At 39.7% G+C, this 21,689-nt stretch overlaps 1 protein-coding gene across 7 annotated transcripts in view; it reads left to right on the top strand.

Annotated features, from left to right (window-relative positions):
• sntg2 (syntrophin gamma 2) overlaps positions 1–21,689 on the top strand; it is a 245,000-nt gene that overhangs the window by 20,695 nt on the left and 202,616 nt on the right. For all 7 annotated transcript variants that reach the window (XM_062982648.1, XM_062982642.1, XM_062982657.1 and 4 more), the window contains 2 exons: positions 11,525–11,568; positions 11,680–11,721. In XM_062982648.1, the coding sequence (XP_062838718.1) occupies positions 11,525–11,568; positions 11,680–11,721 (86 nt within the window). The remainder of the gene's footprint in view (positions 1–11,524; positions 11,569–11,679; positions 11,722–21,689) is intronic.

The following is a 21,689-nucleotide window of genomic DNA, read 5'->3' as shown; positions in this document are numbered from 1 at the left end:
CCTGTTTGTGGAACTCACTGCCCATTGAAATCAGGCAAGCCCCCACTCTTTTAGCCTTTAGGAAAGATTTAAAAACATGGCTCTTCCGGTGTGCTTTCGGAGAGTAACTGTTACACACTTTTTTTGTTACTCCCCCCATCATCTATCCTCTAGACTGTTTTTCTATCTTATGTCTCTGTTCCCCGTGGTTTTATTCTTATCTTTTTCTCACCCCAAGTTTTAACTGAGTGTTCATGCGGCCCGCCCTGTTATATTGCTTTTTTGATTTTGTGTTGTACTGTACATGATTATTTATTGTATTGTTGTAATTGTATTATGATATGTTGTTTTTATATTCTGCTATATTGTATTGTCCTGGGCATGGCCCCATGTAAGCCACCCCGAGTCCCCGTTGGGGAGATGGTGGCGGGGTATAAATAAAGTATTATTATTATTATTATTATTATTATTATTACAATATAAATGTTTAGCATCTTCTTCAAAAGCAGTTACAACTAGGTTTTTTACCTTTTCCCTCCCCTTTTTTCTGCTCTTTCCCCCTCATTTTTTGCTTAGTGTCATTGTAACTGTATAAACATAGCTCATTTGCTGCTGAATGTTTGGGGGGGGGGGGGACATAATTTTACTGCTGGATTCCTCAATTTCTAACCCATCTACATAGGCCATATGACTCAGTTCAGGGGTGAATGAACTCTGTTGTGGCCGTACCATAACATAAGGAAAAGGCTGCCTAATGCAGGAGAAACCCATGTTTTAGACAGTGTAAACAGCTGGACCAATTCCTATTAAGGAAGCACTTGTGGTTATTTACACTGCTATCTCACTTTCCCCGGATAGACTGAGGACATGGGGTACCACCTACACTGCCCCTGTTGTTCTGGACTTTGACATGCCTACCTGCCCAAAAATGGCAGTGATATTGTTCAGCACCTGGAGTAACGCTATCCCTACCTCCCCCCCCACCACCACTCTCTTGTTTCACTTTGTAGCTCCAGCTATTACTATTATAGATGCCAAATGGTGACCACTGCCATTTTCATGTTCAGTAGACACCACAAAAAACAGGATGATGGGGCAAGTAAAGATTGCAGTCCAACAGTGCAAAAACGGTTCTGGTGCCACTGGGTCATGTGACTGCCAACAAATCAATGAACTACCTTGGGGTCATGTAATGTGGACACCTGCCAGCCCATGAGCTGACAAGTGGCCCTTCCACACAGCCATATCACCCAGAATTACAAGGCAGAAAATCCCACAATATCTGCTTTGAACTGGGTTATCTGAGTCCACACTGCCATATCTACATTTTCAAAGCAGAAAATGTGGGATTTTATTTAGCTACGTGGAAGGGGCCTGAGTGGCAATGCTGATGCAGAGTACTGTTTGTGGTCCATTTAGATGAGCTGTTCCTCTGATCTCTTCAGAGCAGAAGCATTATTCTCAGCTTGAACCTGTCTAGAATGCCCTAGCTCACTATGTTTATCAGTCCTGGTATGCTGTGGATGATCTTTATCATCTCTCCTGCTCCTGCTACAATTACCATGATTGGGAGGCGAGGGGACTTGAATCAGGTTTGAATTTGGGCTAGCTCAGGACTGACAGGTCTGTCTTTAGACTTACTGTCAGATCCCACGATTTTTGATCCACTTATTTATCCTGCATTTTGATGCTGTCTGGATGCACCCAAAGACACAAGGACACTTGGGCGCCATTCTCATTGCCACCTTTTCAATTAAATGTATGGAGTTCAAGTTAGTGGGATTTTGAAGGAAATAAATTGATAACAATACAACAAAGTCAGTGTTGATTTGGTTCTTTCCTTGTGTGAGGTCCCCTTCATGTGTGATCTTCAGAACACTTTAAATTAAAGACAATGCCTACTATATATTGAAACCCACAGTTTATGTGTCTAAAGCCCAGGGATGTTTGTTTTTTATAACATGTACTTTTCTTTCTAATGTACACTGGTCAGACATCAGACTTTTTTCCTCAAACCTCGTGGTCACATAATGCAGGGCCGTAGCCAGAAAAAAAAATTGGGAGGGGTTTTGAAAATTTCGGGGGGGGGGGGGTTGAACCCCTAGCACACACCCCCCCCCCCCGCTACAAACCTGTCAATATCTGCTTGAGCCTGGAGGGACTCTTAATGTTTTGCGTCTCATAGACTTAGCATGGGGATTTGGTTAACCAGTTAAAATTCATGAGTAACCCAGGTTTTTTTTTATAACCTGAAAAATTTCGGGGGAGGTTTGAATCCCTAAAAAAACCCCTCACTACAGGCCTGACATAATGTTGACAGATTTTTTTGATGATGCCCTTTGCCTGATTTTCCATTTTTGCAAAAGCTGCAGGTTTGCAATAGCCTATCCTTTCATGGTTCTGCTATTTTAATATGTGATATACTAGTATGTATAGTTGGACAAGCAGGAACAAAATCATAATTGTCTCTGTTAAAGAAGGATTGTTAATGTGGCTCATAAAAGCATTTCAAAAACATTTGATCCCATTCTTCCAGACATAACGGCTTTCCCATCAAAATCCCCTCCAAGGCTTCCTTGTCTAAGGACAAGGGAAAGAGATTGTTTATCAGTCACCTAAATCCTACATTCTTCTGTAGATTACCATGGAACATGATTCCCCTCCCTCCTGCAGTGCTTTATACCAGTACAAAACTGGGGATGGGGCAGTCCTTTTCCTCCAAAGCCAGTTTTGAGGGTCTGGGGGAAAATGGTATGGAGGAGGAGAAATTATCCATCCACACTTCCAGTGGATCTTGCCATTCTAGCAGTGGTTGTCCACTGATGGACTCAGCTTAATCTATGCTCTATAGCAACCATACTTTGGGATGTATAGCCATTTATGAGCAAGCACAATTTTATCTCTCAAAACAGCAAATTACTGTAGAAGAAAATTCGAGCTGATGTTCTTTAGTATGAATTGCATTTTTCTGTGATAGTTTTCTTCTTTTCCTTTTCATCTATAGATCTCAACAGAAAAGCATCCCTTCTCTTACCTGGGCATGATCAGTTTTGCCCCTTGTTTTCACATCTTCTTCTTAAAGCAAGAAACATCTAGTGCTATATTTGAATAGAAAGATTGACGATAGTAAGCTGTCTTCCTTTTTATTCCTTTATAATACTTTAAATATTCATTACTTCAGAGGATTCAGTGTCACATTATTCAGCTCAGTAAGTCCTTTACCTGTAATATTAATCATATCCATGTTGGTACTAACCTCCCTGTTGTAAAATACAAGAGTATATCACAGATGCTTGAGAGCAGGGATGCTTAAGGACTGGATTTAGTAGCTTGCTGAAATAATGGATTTGGAAACTTGGAAAAAATATTTTGAAAGCTTCGGTTCCTTTAATTTCTTTTATATTTATTTATTTTATTTACAGTATTTATATTCCGCCCTTCTCACTCCGAAGGGGACTCAGGGCGGATCACATTGCACACATATAAGACAAACATTCAATGCCTTAAAATAGAACAGAGACAGAGACAAACTTAGGCTCTGAGCTGGCCTCGAACTCATGACCTCTTGGTCAGAGTGATTTGTTGCAGCTGGCTGCTCACCTGCCTGCGCCACAGCCTGGCCCTTATATAAAAAGTGGAAGGGACAATTTTTAGTTATGGAACATAAGGTTTTTCCATGGGATAATTTCTGAAAACTTTGCATTTGAACATGACCATAGAGAATATTTCCAGCAATACCAGCTGGTTGGCATGACCAGTGTCTTCCTTTGAGATATGGCTCCTTCACAATAACATTCAAATGAGTATTATACCTTTAAAAGATGGCTTTACAAAAATGCCTAAATAGACAGTCATAATTTTTATTCTTGATAATTAGCTTTTACATCATACATATTTTAGCTGACCTCCAATCTAATGCCCCCTCCCCCAATGTATTGTACCTAAGCTCCCATCATTCCTAGCCAGTATAGCCCATGAGTCTTAGGCATGATTATTGAAGACATCTGGAAGACACCAGGTGAAGAAAGCTGTTATAAGAAATGCAAAATATAAACAAAAGAAAAATATGAACTACCAATTTATATTGAACTGGATTATATGGCAGTGGGGACGCAGATAACCCAATTCAAAGCAGATATTGTAGGTTATCTGCCTTGATGTTCTGGGTTATATGGCTGTGTAAAAGGGCCCTAAGATGGATGGATGGATGGATGGATGGATGGATGGATGGATGGAAGGAAGGAAGGAAGGAAGGAAGGAAGGAAGGAAGGAGAGAGAGAGAGAGAGAGAGAGAGAGAGAGAGAGAGAGAGAGAGAGAGAGAGAGAGAGAGAGAAATTAAATACAGTGCATATAAAGGAAGTAGAATGATAGTAACCCACACTATTGATGTAGATTACACAGTTCTGTTGCAAAGCATAGTAGCAGATCTTATCCTAGGCTGTGCTGGGATTAGAGAATGCCATATACGTCTTTTTGATCTTCCCCAAGGAGGAAATAATGTTTGTGAAACAGTGTTATAAAAACCATATTGTTCTAGGATTTTCTAAATCATTTATAAGCTTCACTTTATACTTTGTATGGTCAGAGTTTATTAACTTGAAGGAACTAAACCCCTGATGCTACTTTTCTTGCCCTTTTCCCCTGCGTGTTGTTTCAAGTCAATATTTTGGTATCGCAAATTCATACTGCGGTCTCTTTATCATCTGCTGTAGCAAGCTTATGTTTGAATACCATGCCAATATAATAACCACAAAGCTGTAAATAAAGAATATGAAGCTATGTTTTGATTGATGTGCCATCTGGGGAAAAGAAGAACACAGCCACGAGATAAAATACATTTAATATAAAATGATCAGATTGGCAGCGTGTGTTTTTCCATTATCCAGAGAGATCAAGAAATCACAGGAGAAACATCATCCTTTTAATCCATGATAGTTTTAGTGGTACAAGCAGTTTTGTCTTCTCTGCTTGCATTCAGGTTTTAATCTTATTTTAGCAGCCAAAATTTAATGGGATAAGAAGCAGAATAAGAGATATGGAGACCTTGAATTTTCCTGTTTATCAGTGCTCCTGTAATTCCTTTGGCTATGTAGAGGGATATATGAAAACTGACTCTTAGGTCTAAGGCCTAAGTAAAAATCATGTGTAAGGCTCCTTCTACACTGCCCTATATCCCAGGATCTGATCCCTACTTATCTGCTTTAAACTCAGTTATATGAGTCTCCACTGCCAGATAATCAGGAATAAGAAGATAATCTGGAATCAGATCCTGGAATATAGGGGCAGTGTGGAGGAGGCCTAAGAATCATACAGCCCAGAAGATGGCTGCATCTACACCATGCCAAATAATCCAGAGTAGTCTGCCCTAGAACTGTCATGGAAACACCACATGGACTCCAGACATATCATTGTGAAAATTCCCAAAGCTTTTTTGTAATTCACATGGTTGGCAAAGCAGTAGTGCACTGGCACCAGTGCCCTGTCCTCCTTGAGCCCTCCACCACCATTTTTTTTTACCAACCAGAAGCAGCTCCCCAGCAAAGCCTTGCTGGCAATGTCACTTCCAATGAGGACGCAACAGTGAGCCCAGCCATATGTGTTTTTTCTTGTGTTTTTTCTACTTTTACAGGGGTCCTGTGCCCCTAACTGCAGTGAACGTGGAGGATTGATTGAGCATTCATTTAAATTGGCAAATTTAGATTGAGAATGAAAGGGATATTTGCTTCTATTTGTTTTCTACCCCTAAAAGTGGGAAGAACACAACAACTGTGAGTGGTTGTACACAGTTGCATAAACCGAGTTAAGAAGTGGATTTAAGGGAATCAGTTTGAGGCTGGGATGGTGGCCACTGTATCTACTGATTGCAGATCAGAATCGAACCTAGGAACCTCAGTATCCATGGTTAGACAGCTGCTGGAAAATGTACGGGTCTTTCTTCTTACCCAGTCCGCTGAGATGTACTAATGCACAGATCCATGTCTGTTTGGGATCACCTCAGTTTCAAGCTCTGCATATGATATATCAAAGTAGCACATTATTGGACTTACTCCAGACTTTCTGGTGAGTTTTTAATGCACTGTTTCTGACTTGATCTGTCCTACAGCACACATTGGTGGTGCACATTTTGTGGGCACCTGTACTGACTAGCCCCAGAATATCAGGTGTCCCAAAGACCTGTTGCAGCCCAGCCACCTACTTGATCCTCTTTTTTACCCAGACATCACACAGATGAACAAGAATAGTAAGTTTATTAAGAAAAGAGTATCTAATATAAAACAGTTTCAAAATACATCAATGAGCTACATTTCCAGAAGCTTTACAAAAAGCAATTACCAACTCTGAATAGAAATTCCAAAAACCACTTAAGGCAAGATACACCAACATACAATAACACCACTGGAAATAATATTCACCAAGGTCACTATGCCAAATCCAAGGGTAATCCAGAGAGAGTAGTCCAAAGTTCAAATACACAAGTCAAGGCTGGAAGAAACAGGTCAACAATAATCCAAAGCTAAAGTCAAGGTCCAGAAATTCTCAGTGAAATATGAACTGTGGGTAAACTACAAATGCAAGTTCCTTCCACAATGGCCCATAGCTTTCACTGCTGCTCTATTTTAAGACAGCAAGCTATGGGCTGAATCCTGACTCCACTTCGGCAGTTCCTCTCTGCTGCTCCCTAGCAGCTAAATGAGTACTTCTATGCCTTTCCTTTAAGGCAAACCTTCGCCTCTGTTGCCTCTGCTCTCTTGATGACTCAAGTGAGCTGGGGGTCTTCTCAGGAGCAGCTGGTGGTTGATTGCAGAGTGGAGGCAAACCCTTACCCCAAGTTTGCTCCTGCTCTGTCTCTGCAAGCTAAAGAGTTACTACATTTCCATCTTCCTCTGGCGCCTCTGGCTCTGGGGCTAAGTCTATATCCAGATTTGGGTCTGAAAATCCCTCCTATTCATGGCTCTGAAAAGTCTCCAGAGGCAACTCATCCCCTGACTCCTTGCTAGTCGCTAGAGGCTTGAGGCACATGCTGACCCAGTTAAACACCCCACCCACAATCTAGCTTTTGAACTTCATTATAGTGTCTGCATAGAACTGCCCTGTAAAATTCTTCTCTGTGAGGTTTTAAATTGTGCAAAAATAAATGTGATTTTTACATACAAAGCTATGAGTTTTCTTCAAAAATATGCTGTCAGTGTAAGGTACCTTACCTATGAGTTTTGTTCAAAAATATGCTGTCAGTGTAGGAAACCAAATATCCCATGCACACATGCACCACATAGACCATTTCTCAGAAACCACGCAGAAAATTACAACACTTATTCATTCTTGCATGTAGGATCAAAATAAATAAGGACACAGCTCTGTATAGGACAGAGTTGTTAAATCTAAATTTTGCTATTGGAATTAATGGAACATAAAGGGCTTAGCCTATGGTTATATCATTACCCTTTTTCTGCCTGATATATGATGAATCAATTTCTATTCTGAAGAATTATGAAGCAAGGCAAGATCTGTATATAAATTGAGTTTCCTGCTGTACATAATGGATTTGGGGTACATTTTGCAGTTGCTGTAATTGCAGGTTCAATGTAAAGATGGGTATGCTTTCACATGGACTTATTCCATTCTTACAGTAAAAGTGACAGTGTGTCAAATACATATGGCTTAAGTGTATTTGTAAAACAAATGAGACCTCAAATTGTAGAGATGTTTGGGGCATAAGAAGGAAGCAGTTAGCTGTGGTACTGATTTCAGTATCACCAGTGGCCAAGGGGAAATAGAATTTAAGAAATAACTGTCAAAGGTGAGACACCAGCCAGTTAGATAAATATAGTTTATTCAAAAATAACTCAAAAAAGCTCAGCACAAAGTCCAGAGAGCTCACAACACTTTAACTTCAGTGTGATTAAACAGTTCAGAGCAAAGAAACCTCAAAAATGCAAACCGGAATATAATCTGGATTATCCGGAGATATAATCCGGATTAAAACCAAAGTGCTTGAAAACAGCTCAAAATTGCAAGGCAGAGTCAAAATGGCAAAACAAACAAGGGCAAGAAATCCCAAAGGCTCAAAATCTCCCCAAAACCCAGAAGTACAGCAAAAAGCCCAAAACTAAAGAGAAAGCCCAAACTGGGCTAAAGTTCTTCACCAAAAGCGGTGCAGACAAACAAAGTTGGAAAACGCTGAGGCAATAGCGACAAGCCGCTGCAGAGTCGAAAGCCAAGCCAGATGTCAAGGGAACGAAACGTCGTAGCGAAGTCAAACCGGTCTGGAGTCAGGATTGGAGAACAGCTTCGGAGTTGAAGGTGAAGCCAGCGGTCAGCAACGGAAGTCAGCCACAAACACGGGAATGATGCCAAGCCGAGTTTAAGAGCGAAGAGATATGCCAAGTCGAGTTCTGGTCCAAGGTCCAAAGGGTGAAGTCGTCACAGCAAGGTCCACGTCGCAGGATAACACAAAGAGCCAAAATGACAGAGGCGAGCAGCAGATCGGTTGCAAAGTCCCAAGCCAGTCTTTGGAGTCACGTACAAGAAACCCAATGGCACCCAACAACACCTTGCCACACTCAAAGAACAATGGCCAAAGCCCCTAATTTCTTTAGGTTTCCTTGGGCGTCCAAACAACTTAGGATCGGGTGTCCCAAACTCCTCATCAGAATCCGAGCTCCAAACAGCCAACATCCTAGGATCAGGCGTCCCATCAGAGTTCCTCATCAGAGCCAGAATCGCCCTGCCCACACCCAACCCTGTCCACACCTGTGGAATTACCCTCATTCCTCCAGGCAGACCATGTGGGGTCTGCTTCTGAAGGAGCCCAAGCTTCTCTTGTGTCCTCAGCATCCATGGACCCAGTTTCCTCCCCAAGATCCTCCGGAGCCCGTGTCCAGTCCATGCCAACCTCTTCCACCACCACCGGGTCTTCAACAGTCATTCCCACCTCAGGATCCCCTTCCAGATCCCCAAATGAATCCTCATCTGAGGATTCCTCAAGTATTTCCCTGATCCTTTTCCTGTGTAAATCTTCCAATGAGCCTTCCTCGCGAGGCGTCTTTCTTCCCCTCCTAATCCCACCATTAGTACTAACAGCCTCAGAAGACTCATTCACAACAGTAACTAATTAAAAGTCTGGTTTTCTATGATACTGTACTAGAGACTGCAAGAATTTGGATTTTGCTTCTGATTATGGAAGAGCAACGTCTTTGCAGTATTCAGTTTTGAAAGAAAGCTTTGGAATGCCATTCCTCTTGATGGTGATAGGATCATGTTAAGGGGACCCATGACCTAACATCAAATGTAAACACTTTTCTATGTTCAATTTCAACAATAACATTTATGTTCCAGAGTAAAAGAAACACATTATCCTCTGCTATCAGACTTAAGGTTACTGTTCACATTTTCAAAACTCACATCCCTCCCGGAACATTCATCAGATTTTGCTTTCTTTACCATCTGCAGTGGTTGCATACAGTAATTTCTTGGAACACAAGTGAACAGAAGTACTACCATTGAACATATTGCTGTGCTTTAAAAATTATTGTGTGAACAAAACAAAGAAAAACATAAGCTGGATAATATAACTACCTTAGAAGAAGGAAAGCATAGCATTTTTCTCAATGGTGGACAGCCAGTTGTTGAATGTTATTTTGATTTACCTTCAAAGATGCTATTTATCATCTTAGCCTACATACAGCCAACTGTACCTTTTTAGTTCAGCTCAGGGAATAATAGTTGTGCTTTTCAAGTGTACAATTTATGGTGCTTGGTATTTATTGTGTGACATTCAATTGTTTAAACCCATTTTGTATGAAAATGCAATCTTTTTTAAAAATACTGATATTGTTTGGGTTCCATTCGAGTGTCAGTTTCTTATTTAATAACAGGAATCACTCTAATTGCAGTTCCTAATGTGTTGTCGAAGGGTTTTATAGCCGGGATCACAGGGTTGTTGTATGTCTTTCAGGCTGTGTGGCCATGTTCCAGAAGTATAAAACGTCAGGAGAGAATACTTCTGGAACATGGCCACACAGCCCGAAAGACAAACAACAACCCTGCAGTTCCTAATGTATATTTCAATATTCAGAAAAATATTTCTGGCTTATTTTATATCAACTCGGGGATATCAGGACTTTTTGTTCTCTCCCATTCTGCTGCTTTGGAGGAGAGCAGAGGCACTGATTTAAAGAGATGGCATTCTGGGTATACCAACTTTTCTCCAATCTCAGTACTCTCCATTGCAGAAGTTTAAGATTTAAAAAGCTATCAGCATAGAGAGGAAAAACAAATATATTTTTGAAATTTCAGTAATCAAATGATTACATTGATGTAAAAATACCATGCCAGGCTCACGAAGCAGATTTTTAGGAGAGATATGTTCATGCTTTATTAGGGAACTGCCCACAGGAACACCTCTTGCTCCACCCTAGCAAATTCAACAGCTTTTATCCCATGTGTTTTTGGGTGTTTTCTCCAGTTATAGTAGAGTCTCACTTATCCAAGCTAAACGGGCCGGCAGAAGCTTGGATAAGCGAATATCTTGTATAATAAGGAGGGATTAAGGAAAAGCCAATTAAACATCAAATTAGATTATGATTTTACAAATTAAGCACCAAAACTTCATGTTATACAACAAATTTGACAGAAAAAGTAGTTCAATACGCAGTAATGTTATGTTGTAATTACTGTATTTATGAATTTAACACCAAAATATCACGATATATTGAAAACATTGACTACAGAAATGGCTTGGATTATCCAGAGGCTTGGATAAGCGAGGCTTGGATAAGTGAGACTCTACTGTATATCCCAATTCCTGAGTCCAGAATACGATATCAACCCTCCCCTTTTTTTTTACTGTTTCACACATTTCCCTAACAAAGCATGACAGAGCTGCATCGTGAGAAGAGCTCCATCATAAATCGTACCCTCAATGGATTCTAAGTGTTTAGAAATGAGGAGAGGGGGGCAATGTGGGATAAAGTCCTAAGAGAGATGGTTTGACGCTTTGCTATTAATACAGCTGGCCAGGTGACATTAATTCTATGTTGCAGAAACTTTGCAAATTACTGGTTGAAATAGTATTCTGTGTTACTCTGTTTAATAGAGTAGATCCAAAGTTCACACTAAATAGCCTTATTACATTCTTTCTGCAATCTCTTTGATTATACCAGTCTCTGCACATCGTCTCAGTTAGAAAGAAGGTGAGGGCAGAGGGAGAGAACATTTCTATTTTACTATCTTACCAAGCCTAATGAAAAATATGAATCACACTTCCTTCATAATTTAATGAAATTCATCATTAGCAAGAAGTGACACTTGTGTCCCATATTAAATAAGCTTTTGCAACTGGAAAGTCATTCTCTTAATTTCCTTAGAATTGCTACCAATCTATTTAGCTTTACCAAATGATTGCTATGCTGCTGGCATTTTTACAAGAGAGGCGGTTTCAGGAATAACTGTTACAAGGACAATACTTAGTACAATTGCTGTAGCAAAATATGTCATTAGTTTAAGTCTCTCAATTAACATGTGATTTTCTTTATAACTCTACAGCGGACCAATCAGGAATGTTATTTATAGGAGATGCAGTAATACAGGTCAGTTTATTCTTATAATCTTGCTTCCCAAATATATCATTGTTTTAATGAATTTATTAAACCCTATTATTAACCTGAAGTTTCAAATAATGATTTTGTGAATTTTTTTAGGTTAATGGTATAAGCGTAGAAGGTGCTACCCATGAAGAAGTGGTAAGTTCTCTATCTTATATTGTTTGTTTATTCCCAGTGTACTGTACTCTGCAACCTGTATTATTGTTGCCATGTTGGATCTAGTCTTCAGTGTTTTTTCAAATATTCCCAAACAAAAAGTCATAGTTCTTCACATATGCCAGTTTATATGCTCGCTTTTTGCCTCAGCTGTCTCAAGGATAAGAACAGGTAGGCCCTATGTCACAGCCAGAGACTACCACAAAATGGGGAATGCGCGGGAGGGAACTGCCATACTGTATCCCTGAGCTACCCAAGCCCAAAGAACATAGGGTGGCAGTGAGGACATTTGCAGCCAGTTTCATTTGAGAACCAGTGCTATGTCAGTGAAAAGCACAAATACTCAGGCAGAATTTAGACTTTTCTCAAACTTTGGGTAATGCAGGCCAAGACCACGTTGACATTTGACCATTGCAGGGCTTCATCTATACCAACCTATAGATCACTTCATCTGTACCAACCTAAGTTGTCAGTGCAGATGGCACTATTGAAGACCTCAGGTACATCTATACTGTAGAACTGATGAAGTTTGGCACCACTTTGAATGCCATATCTCAATGCTATGTAATCCTGAGGATTGTGGTGTGGGGAGGTGCCACCAGCATTTGGCAAAAAAGGGCTATAATGTTTTTAAAGAGAGGAAGATGAAGAGAAGGCCTAAGAGGTTTTGTATTTTTAAATATTCAGTTGTTCTTGCTTTCCATTTCACATCAATGCTTTATTTATTTATTTATTTACATACATATCTGTTTCAATATTTATATCCCACCCTGTATCATGAAATCTCAGGGCAACATATAAGTAAAACATAAATAGATTGTAATTTAAAACAACAGTAATAATTTAAATAGACTGAAAATATATTAAACAAGCTGGCATTTTAAAAGCAGTTAAAACCATGTAATGCGTAATTTTTTTTTTTTTGATAAATCAGTTTGGCCCATAGACCTTTGCAAATTCATATGTTTTAATCTGGTCTCATTGTTCACACCAGCTGGGTTGTCAAGGGGCACATCTACATTGACCACTTAGGTTAGTGTTTGTGAAGATCAGCCATATGGGACTGATTTGGCTTAACCTGAGGCAAGGCTGCCTTAACATGATTTTGCTCCAAATTTAGGAAACCTTGAATCCTGACCCAGATTTCAGGTTCTCCCTCAAGTTATGGGTAGTCAAGACAACTGAGCTGATTCCTAACCAAAACTGGTGAAAGTTATCTTGACTGCTATCCTGTGTTCCCCAGGCTTAGGCGACCTGGGAATGTAGGATGGAAATCCTCTGTCACCCCCCACCCCATGTTGTGTTTGTAGCCAACTGCAATATCCCCACCTAACTTATCATGACTACTCTGACTAATGTCAGCCAAAATGCCCATTCTGTGAGTAAGATGGAAGGGGAGAGAGGGCAGGTTCTTCCCCTCTCCACCCAGCTTAATTAGTGACATCACACTTGGTGACATGGGTGGTCATGTTGAAGATAGAGACAGTTGTGACATGGGAAGAGGAGTGCAGGAGGGTACTGTAGGTTGGCTATCCAGAAGTGCAGAACCATGTTTGGCATGGCTGGGCAATCGAAACACCTTGCCACCTCTGCGGTGGTTCAGGAAGTCCCAATTCATCCATCATGCAGGGCCGATATAGTGTTCTGGGGACTGGATCTGCCCCAGTTTGTCTGGCAGTGTATAACTACTGGAGGTGAGGGCATTCCACAGCTGCGTACTAGGGTTGTCCATATTGTCGTAAAAATTCCCCTACCGTAATTATTTCGTATTGTTCCCGTTTTTTGACACGAGTATTGAAACGTTTTCCCTGGGCGCTACTGGCAATGTAATACGATCCATCGTTGGCCCATTCTGTAATTGTGTCTTAAAATTTTCGTTAATTTTTTTCCTCCCAAATTTTTTTTTAATATTTTTAAAATATTATTATTAACATGGCTCCCGCTCCCTGCCAATCAGAGTCTTCCACGATGGCTAAAAAAGGTGGGGGCTAGCGTCCTCTGCGTCCACGTTTAGAATCGCTATAAAAATCGCCTCCGCATGGAGCCAAGCCATTCTGGGTTGGGATACCGAGGAGAGAGGGTGGTTTGCGCGCGCCATGAAGCTGAGAGGGCAAAGTGACTGGGGGTAGAGGGTTGCTGCAGTGCTTAGATATTGTGTTGGGGGGAAATTTGCTTGGAGCTTGGGGCAGAGTCCTTGCTGTGGATGTTGGCAATTTTTTTTTCCAAAGGAGTCTGCGTCCCTCCCTGCTAGTGCTGAGCTTTGGGTTGGTTCCTTCTCCTGAGGTAGACCTTTTGCCTTTCTATTTTTCCTTTTTTGGAATAAAGCAATCACCCCATAAGCCTTTCTTTCCAAGCCTTAAAAGGAGGGAGCTTGAAAATTATAGTTTTCTAAGCAGCACGTCTGCTTCCCTGTAAGCGCTGAGCTCCTGAGGGAGAACTTTAGGCTTTCCTTTTTAAATTTTTTATTGGCAGTAATAGTTTCCAAAGGACGTGGGGCACCCGCCAAGGCATTGCTTCCCTCACGCTCCATTTCTATTCCCAAGCCTTGGGCTGAGTTTTATTTCTGCAATCACAAAGTCAGACATTGATTTGATTCAATAGAGGGTCCACAGCAATTTATAGTTTCCAAAGGACGTTGCCAATCCTGTCAAGGCATTGCTTGGCGTGTGCTGCATTTCTAATCCAAAGTCCTCAGCCAGAGTTTCATTTTTGCAATCACAAGGTTAGCCAGTGGCACCATTGATCAAAAGCTTCAAAGGCAATTTATAGTTTCCAAAGGACATTGCCAATCCTGTCAAGGCATTGCTTGGCGTGTGCTGCATTTCTAATCCAAAGTCTACACAAGTAGAAGAGGGACTTTTACAGTGATAAGAACCCAATTGAACAGGAAATAAGACTTTCAAACCAGGAACAGGTTTCTTCAAATATTGAAAAATAGTGTATTATAAAAAGTTATGAAAATTCGCCAAAAATAATAGGAGACAGGAAACATTCTGCAATTTGTTGAGCAAAGAGTGTGGAATGTGTTCTCCCACTGTACCAAATTTGATGAGAATAGCTCAAGAAATGAGGGCGGGAGACCCCCAGAAAAGTCCCCCCCCGGTTTCCTGTTTTTTGGCGATTGCGCATGTGCGTCCGCCATTTTAGAAACATTTTAGAAACATTACGAATTTTCGGAAATATCCAAAAATTTTGGGTGAAACATTTAGAAATAATTTCTACATCGAAGAGCCGGCACCCCCTACTTTAGAAACGAGAATTGAAACATTTTTTCCATCGATCGGACAAGCCTACTGCGTACTACAGTTGAGATGGTCCTCTCCTATATCCCACACAATGTATTGGCTATACTGGTGGGATATAAAGGAGCCCCCTCTAACAGTCCTTAATCTTTGCACATATTAAATTTTTAATGATGTCCATCAAAAAAAGTTTAATTTCACTTATGTTCAATTTTTGGTAATTTTTTTCACTCAAGGAAGCTTTTGAAATTAAGATTTCTAGTCTCTTATCTGGCACAAATTAACTTCTTATCCTGTGTATTTTATTCAAGGAACTGTCAGTAGTTGAATTGTTAAAGCTACATCTACAACCAGGAAACAAAATGCATGACTTTCCACGTTTAAAATGTCACTTCCATATTTAAAATCGAATTTCCAATCTCTATTGGATTTCTTTTTTTGGTTGATCATCTGCTGCAGTGGATGTACAATCCCAACCATTAATATTATTCAGATGGGGAAAAATTAGGCTGCATGACATTGCTTTGCAAAAAGGATTAAGAAAATCCAATAGAAGCTTTTTTATTGCAAGTCATTTCACTTGACATGGTAAGCACTTAATAGCTTAACAAAAGTCATGCTCAATTCATGAAAATTTTGTCTCATTATAGAAAGCTAAAATGATTACACTCACTATTAGCAAGAATTTAATTTGAAACTTTATATGCCATGTACTTCTATTATTCAAGTGATTTGAATGAATTTATATGTGTGAAAGTGAGTGAAAGTAAGGTAGCAATTAATGTAAAGCTTATTTTTCTTCTCTCCTAAACCAAAGGAAGTGGGTGGAGATATATCAAAACTGCTGACCAGCTGCAGAGGCACAATGAGAAAAATAGAATATTCTTGCATTATGCCACTCCTGTGTTTTTCTTTTATCCACATTTATATAAGGACAGTACATTATCTTCTACAAAACAGTAACTGCGAAGAAACTCCTCCTATGTTTGAGTTTTTACAGACTCCCTTTCTTCCAGTAGGAACCCTTGTGTTCAGTTATTTGCTGATTTAATTCAATTTTTTGTCAACAATGTAAAAGACAATTTAAAATCAATTCCACAGATACGGCCCATCAGGAGGTGACAAAAAGAACAGCCTGATCCTCAGGATACTCCGTCCCCTTTTCTAAAACATACTTTTGCTCTCTATTTGTTTCTGAACACAGTGGTTAATTTTCCCTGTTACTACATATGTGCAGTTTCAACTTTTATGCATGTTCTTTGCTGAAAGAATGATTTGAGAAATTTTATGCCATACAATAACAGAATAAAGGAGAGACAAATAGAGAAATAACGTACATCTGAAAGTTACAATAGAGGAGCTGAACATCGAGACATTCTGCATTTCGAGCCAAATTGCTTCCTCATTCTTCGGTGTTGTAAGTGCACTTCAGAAAATGAAAAATGCTCAGAGTGAACTGGGATGTTTGTGGTTATCCTTAGATTGAAAGTGACACTTTATCATAGGGTTACCTTTACTGAGTTTTACTTCTTCTGACTGGAAGATTTTGCCATTTAAACAAACAGTTGTTTTGCCCCGAGGGATGAATGTTGATATGAACAAATGCGTTTTATGGAATGCAATTGTCAACTTTACACCAAAAGCTTGTATACAGAGCAAGGCTGAAACACATGGGGTAGAAATATGAACTTGTGCAGAATAAACAAGCACTATGCCCCAAATCAAACAAGTGGAAGATGAATAAGTCTTTACTGCTGCAGGGAAAAATAAGAAAAATAAGTACGAATTGGTCTATATTTGCAGTAAACCGTCTTATTCTTCACAATTAATATCGAAGAGGTAATTACATTGTTTGCATAATTACTAAGTAAATCATCTGTTGTTTCAATATCTGAATTTTTATGATAGTTCAGAATTCTTTTGTTTTTTGCAAATAATGCTAATCAAATGAGAGTAGTTTTTCAGGCTTTTTCAAGTGGATTACATGGCTAATGCAGCATTAATAAAACATCAAAATACCTTTGTATGTTCTCATGTAATTGCCAATAAATGTGAAATGTTTTCTTCATAAAATGGACCATTAGTTCACAGATGTTATGCCTACATTAATGGGGTCATGTTTGTGTATGTTTGTATGTGTTCATTGTGAGAGAGGGGGGAGAGAGAAGTTATTGAATATACACACACAATGCAGTGATATCTCTTTTTAAGTGGAATATTTGGTAAAATCCAATTGAAATTTCGGTCCTTTGTGCAATCAGCAAAGCATCAAAAATAGCAAGCGCCACTGATTTCATTGTGAACAAAGGTGAAGGTAACTTAGAGCTTCTTTAGATGAGAAAAAATCACTGGTAATCCCATGGTTTGTTCCTGGATGTTAATAATAATAATAATAACAATAGTACTCTGGGGAAAACCCAAAAGTATTAAAAGTTGGTGGGTTAAAAGGGGTCAAAATGCCCTCTGTGTGTGGCAATTTTCATCCTTCTAGCCCAAAAACCAAGAGGAGGGGTGAGCCTCGGAAGCCCTCCCATTGCAGCCAATGGTCCAAAAATGTTCGTTTTTTCATAAGCGAGATGAAAAATTTGTTCATATAGGCGCCCCATTTTCATTAGCAGGAACAAATTTAAAAATGAGACAAAATGAATGAAACTACACAAAATGAACAGCAATTCTATACAAAAGCACAACATTAGTCTGTTGGTATTAATCTGTAACTAGTGAAGATTCTGTGGAAATGGATGAAAATCAATTTCTGAAATGTAGCATGAGTCTATATAAGACACTTGATTGGTAGGAGAAGGAAGTGAGGAGTGAAGGGAACTCAGAAATATTTCAAGAAAAAAATGGGTGCACATCTGAGAATATGCAATCAAAAATCAAAATGGAAAGAACTGGAAAGCCTTAACACTTCAAGAGCGTTTTTTCCCTTTCTGCCTGAACCTTTAGTCTCTCCTCGACTCAAAGAGAAGAAACTTTATTTTTCTTCCACACTGTTGATTCCTTGTACCTCTTTCACTCTGATATACATAAAGCTGAAGAGGGGAGTACATATGAATAGATATAATGCACATTTAGATAAGTATGGATAATACATTACATCCATTCCTGAATTATTTCATTTTACCTAGTTTGTAAGAATGATGCTCAATTATGTCCTCTTGCTGACATAATTGCTTCTCTCAGAGAAATAAAGAGAAGGCAGTTTCTCCGCCCTTGTAGCCCACTGTGCCAGAATGTCCTTCAAAGAGTTGGGTAATTTTGTAGAGTAAATTGGGATGACTAGGTGATAATGAAAGCAGAGATGCCCCATCATGTGAGAGCTATGACACTGTATTTCAGCTAGTATGCTTGAATGATCCCCCAAATCAACAACAAGTGCCAAGTGCTCATCACACCAGAAAATCCAGGTCAGCCAGAAAGGCGAAGTCAGTAATGATGTAGAGACTGCCATAGCAGCCTTTGTTGCCACTGCTGAGCTGACAATGAAGAATTCTGTGTTAATTCAAAAATTAATTGTGGATGTCAGCTAAAGCGGATGGCCCTTGATGAACAATTGTTGAATAGAATCTCCTCAGGCCCCTTCAGAGTTATCATCTTCTCTTGGAAAATTGGATTTTTGCTATGTGCTCTCCTTTTCAATTGTCATTTGTTAAAAATCTGTGGCTATGCTAGGTCTAACAATAACGTTTAATTTCTGTTGGTGCTCAGTGATAACTTTTGTATACACTTTTCAGATGTGTGTTCTCTAAATAAGTTGCCACTTGAAGCTATACATAATGCTGCACTGTAGCTATCTGTGATAGTATTTGTTTTAACACACACACACAATAAACATAGTTGTGTGTTTCATTGCAGGAAGTTTCTCTGAAAGAACAGCAGCATATAAAGATATATGGCTGAAGTTACACTTTTCTGACTTACATACAAATTCAACTTAAAGTCAAACCTACAAGACCTATATTGTTCTTAAATTGGGGACTGCCTGTACATACATCACACAATTTCTGAATATAGGCCTGAATTTATCAAACTCTGCCCCTCCAGATGTTTTTAGACTTCAGCTCCCACAATTCATAGCAGCTGGTGAGTTGGCTGGTATTTCTGGGAGCTGAAGTCCAAAACACCTGGAGGAGCAGAGTTTGAGAAACACTGGTACAGACAATATGTTACTTTTAAAAGGAAATGCATGACTAGGTTATCTGGAATTAATTAATTAATGTAGTATTTATGTAGAGCACAAACCTGTTTCTACCTGAGTCCTAATTCATGCAAGACATGAATATTGACTGTCCCTTGTTATTTTGAAAATCCAACAATACCTGCAGTAGTAGCAAAAAAGGTGGAGATTAGAAATTAGACCCTGTTTGAAGTGCCCCTGTTCAACATAGGAGAAAAGAACAAGCCAAATGAGATATCCCATTTCAATTGTGTAAAAAATCATAAATAAGTAAAGACAGTACCAAATAGCATTTTAATACTTTATGCCAAGTATTCACAGGAAGATGTCTTTTACTATTCCCCTTCAAAGTATGTTGCCTGAAGGTTTCTAACAGTTCCATCTTTTTATGTACTGAATTATGAAAATCTGCTCTTCAGCTTCACTGGAAGAAACATTTGTTTTTCACTGTTTCATTCATATCTTGCCATGTTCTTTGAAGTGATTTCACAGATTCTTCATGTTGATTTCCAAAGCAGCCATTAAAATTTCAGAGAGCAAAGCATACCTACTTATGTTTAGCTTTGTCCAGTCTCCCCTGAAACTCCACTCAACCTCCACTTACTTTTTTTGGACATAGGCATAGGCAGACTATGGCCCCATCTACACTGCCATTTAATACACTTTCAAACTGCAATGCAGATGGAGCCTCTATTTTAGCTAGTATTTAGCTAATTAAGGACCTCTTAACACACACCGCCGGAATTGCTGAGTATCTTTGTGAATCGCAGGGATCTGAGTGGTGCCTGCCCAAGGGGTGTGGGGACCTGTTGCCACATGCCCCACACCACCCAGGCTTCCCCCTCATCCCCCCCCCCCCCCCCGAAGGAAGCCTAAACCTCAGTAAGCTGGCTGGGTTCAGGCTTTAAAAAGGATGACTTGACTATTTGTCCCTTCACTCTCCCTTCTTTCCTTGGGCAGGCTGGGTTCCGGTTTTAAGGGAGACCTGACTATTTATTCTTTTACTCTCCCTTCTTTCTTCAGCTACTTTTAAGCCTCAAGCCGGCTGGGTTCAGGCTTTTAAACGGGAGACCAAGACATTTCTCCCTTCACTCTCCCTTCTTTTCTCAGCCTGGATTTCATGTTGACAGAGGCAGAGATCCAGGAGGCACCATTGCCCCCCCCCCTGCCCTGCTCATCACATGGGTAGAAGCCTCTTTAAGCTGACTCAACCCATCTTTCCTTATGGAAAGACTGGAAGCCTCTTGTTATGTTCCATGACAAGTTTTTGGCAATTTTGCCATGGAACTGCCCTGGAAGTACTTTTAATGTGTGTTATGGGAGCTGGCGGGCTCCATGGTGAAACTGCAAAAAACCTGTCACTGCTGCTGAATTTTAGCCCATGTGAAGAGGTCCTAAAAGATAAGTTCAGCCTCTTGAGGCTTGTTTATACTAATAAAATAAAATCATATTCTATGTGTCTTCACAATGTGCAGGTGTGTATCCCAGGAACTTTGTCCTTAACCTGACTTTATTCCACCTTCCATTCAGATTTCCAGTGAAACTATATATACATGAAAGGTATGACTACACAGTTTTTGTAAAAGAAAGTAATCAATAAAACCGACAAACATAGGGAAGCAAATTGCAAAAGAGTCATTAAAAACACAGGAAACTGTTCAAAAAGATACTTGCTGCAGGAAAGACAGCAATGTCAACATCAGGTACAAATCTATTTTAACTATTTAAAAAATAAAGATCTAACAATGAGAACAACTATTTCTTGTTACTGATCATTTGGGCACCTCATTTGGAGCTTAACAAATGCAAACATGACAGCTAGTTGCTCACAGCCTAGTGGTTAGTGGGAGCAGTGACACAGGCATGACACACCCACTTCCCTTGCACTATCAGTGCAGATAAAGGGTGACAGTGGTGTCAGCGGTTAGGGATAGGATTAGGCAGTGTTCTTTGGACAATGGATCTGGCTAAAATGGCTCCAATCTGGCATTCCACATGGCTGGAAGCTTATGGATGTCCAGGAGTTTCCTGCAAATTCCATCATATCTTTCAACTTCGCTGTGTAGAAGAAAGTCAGGTTAAGGACACAAATCCTGGGATAATTACTAGACATCCCTGCACATTGTGAAGATTGCTAGCACAATTAGTATGCTTTTGTTTTACTAGTGTAGACAAGCCCCAAGAGGCTGAACATGTTTTTAATTAGGTAAAAACTAGTTAAAATAGAGACCCCATCTACATTGCAGTTTGAAAATGTATTATATGGCAGTGTAGATGGGACCAGAGTCTGTATATGAGATGATTTCTAGGAAATCAATATATTTGATCAATATGGGAAAATTCTGGATGGTAAATAGTGTACCAAACCTTGTACAATATCAACTTACAAATAGAAGATACTTGTTCCCTGTGCATAGGAATTATGAACCTCTCATGCCTTCACAAAAGGGTGCCATAAAAGAACCATTGCATTTTTTTGAATCAAGACCACACCAGTAACACTAAATTAAAACAACCAGAAGATGGAT

The sequence above is a fragment of the Anolis carolinensis genome, chromosome 1 (genome assembly GCF_035594765.1).
Source record: "Anolis carolinensis isolate JA03-04 chromosome 1, rAnoCar3.1.pri, whole genome shotgun sequence".
In the NCBI taxonomy this organism is placed as follows: Eukaryota; Metazoa; Chordata; class Lepidosauria; order Squamata; family Dactyloidae; genus Anolis; species Anolis carolinensis.
This window is presented reverse-complemented; position numbering and strand designations above follow the sequence as displayed.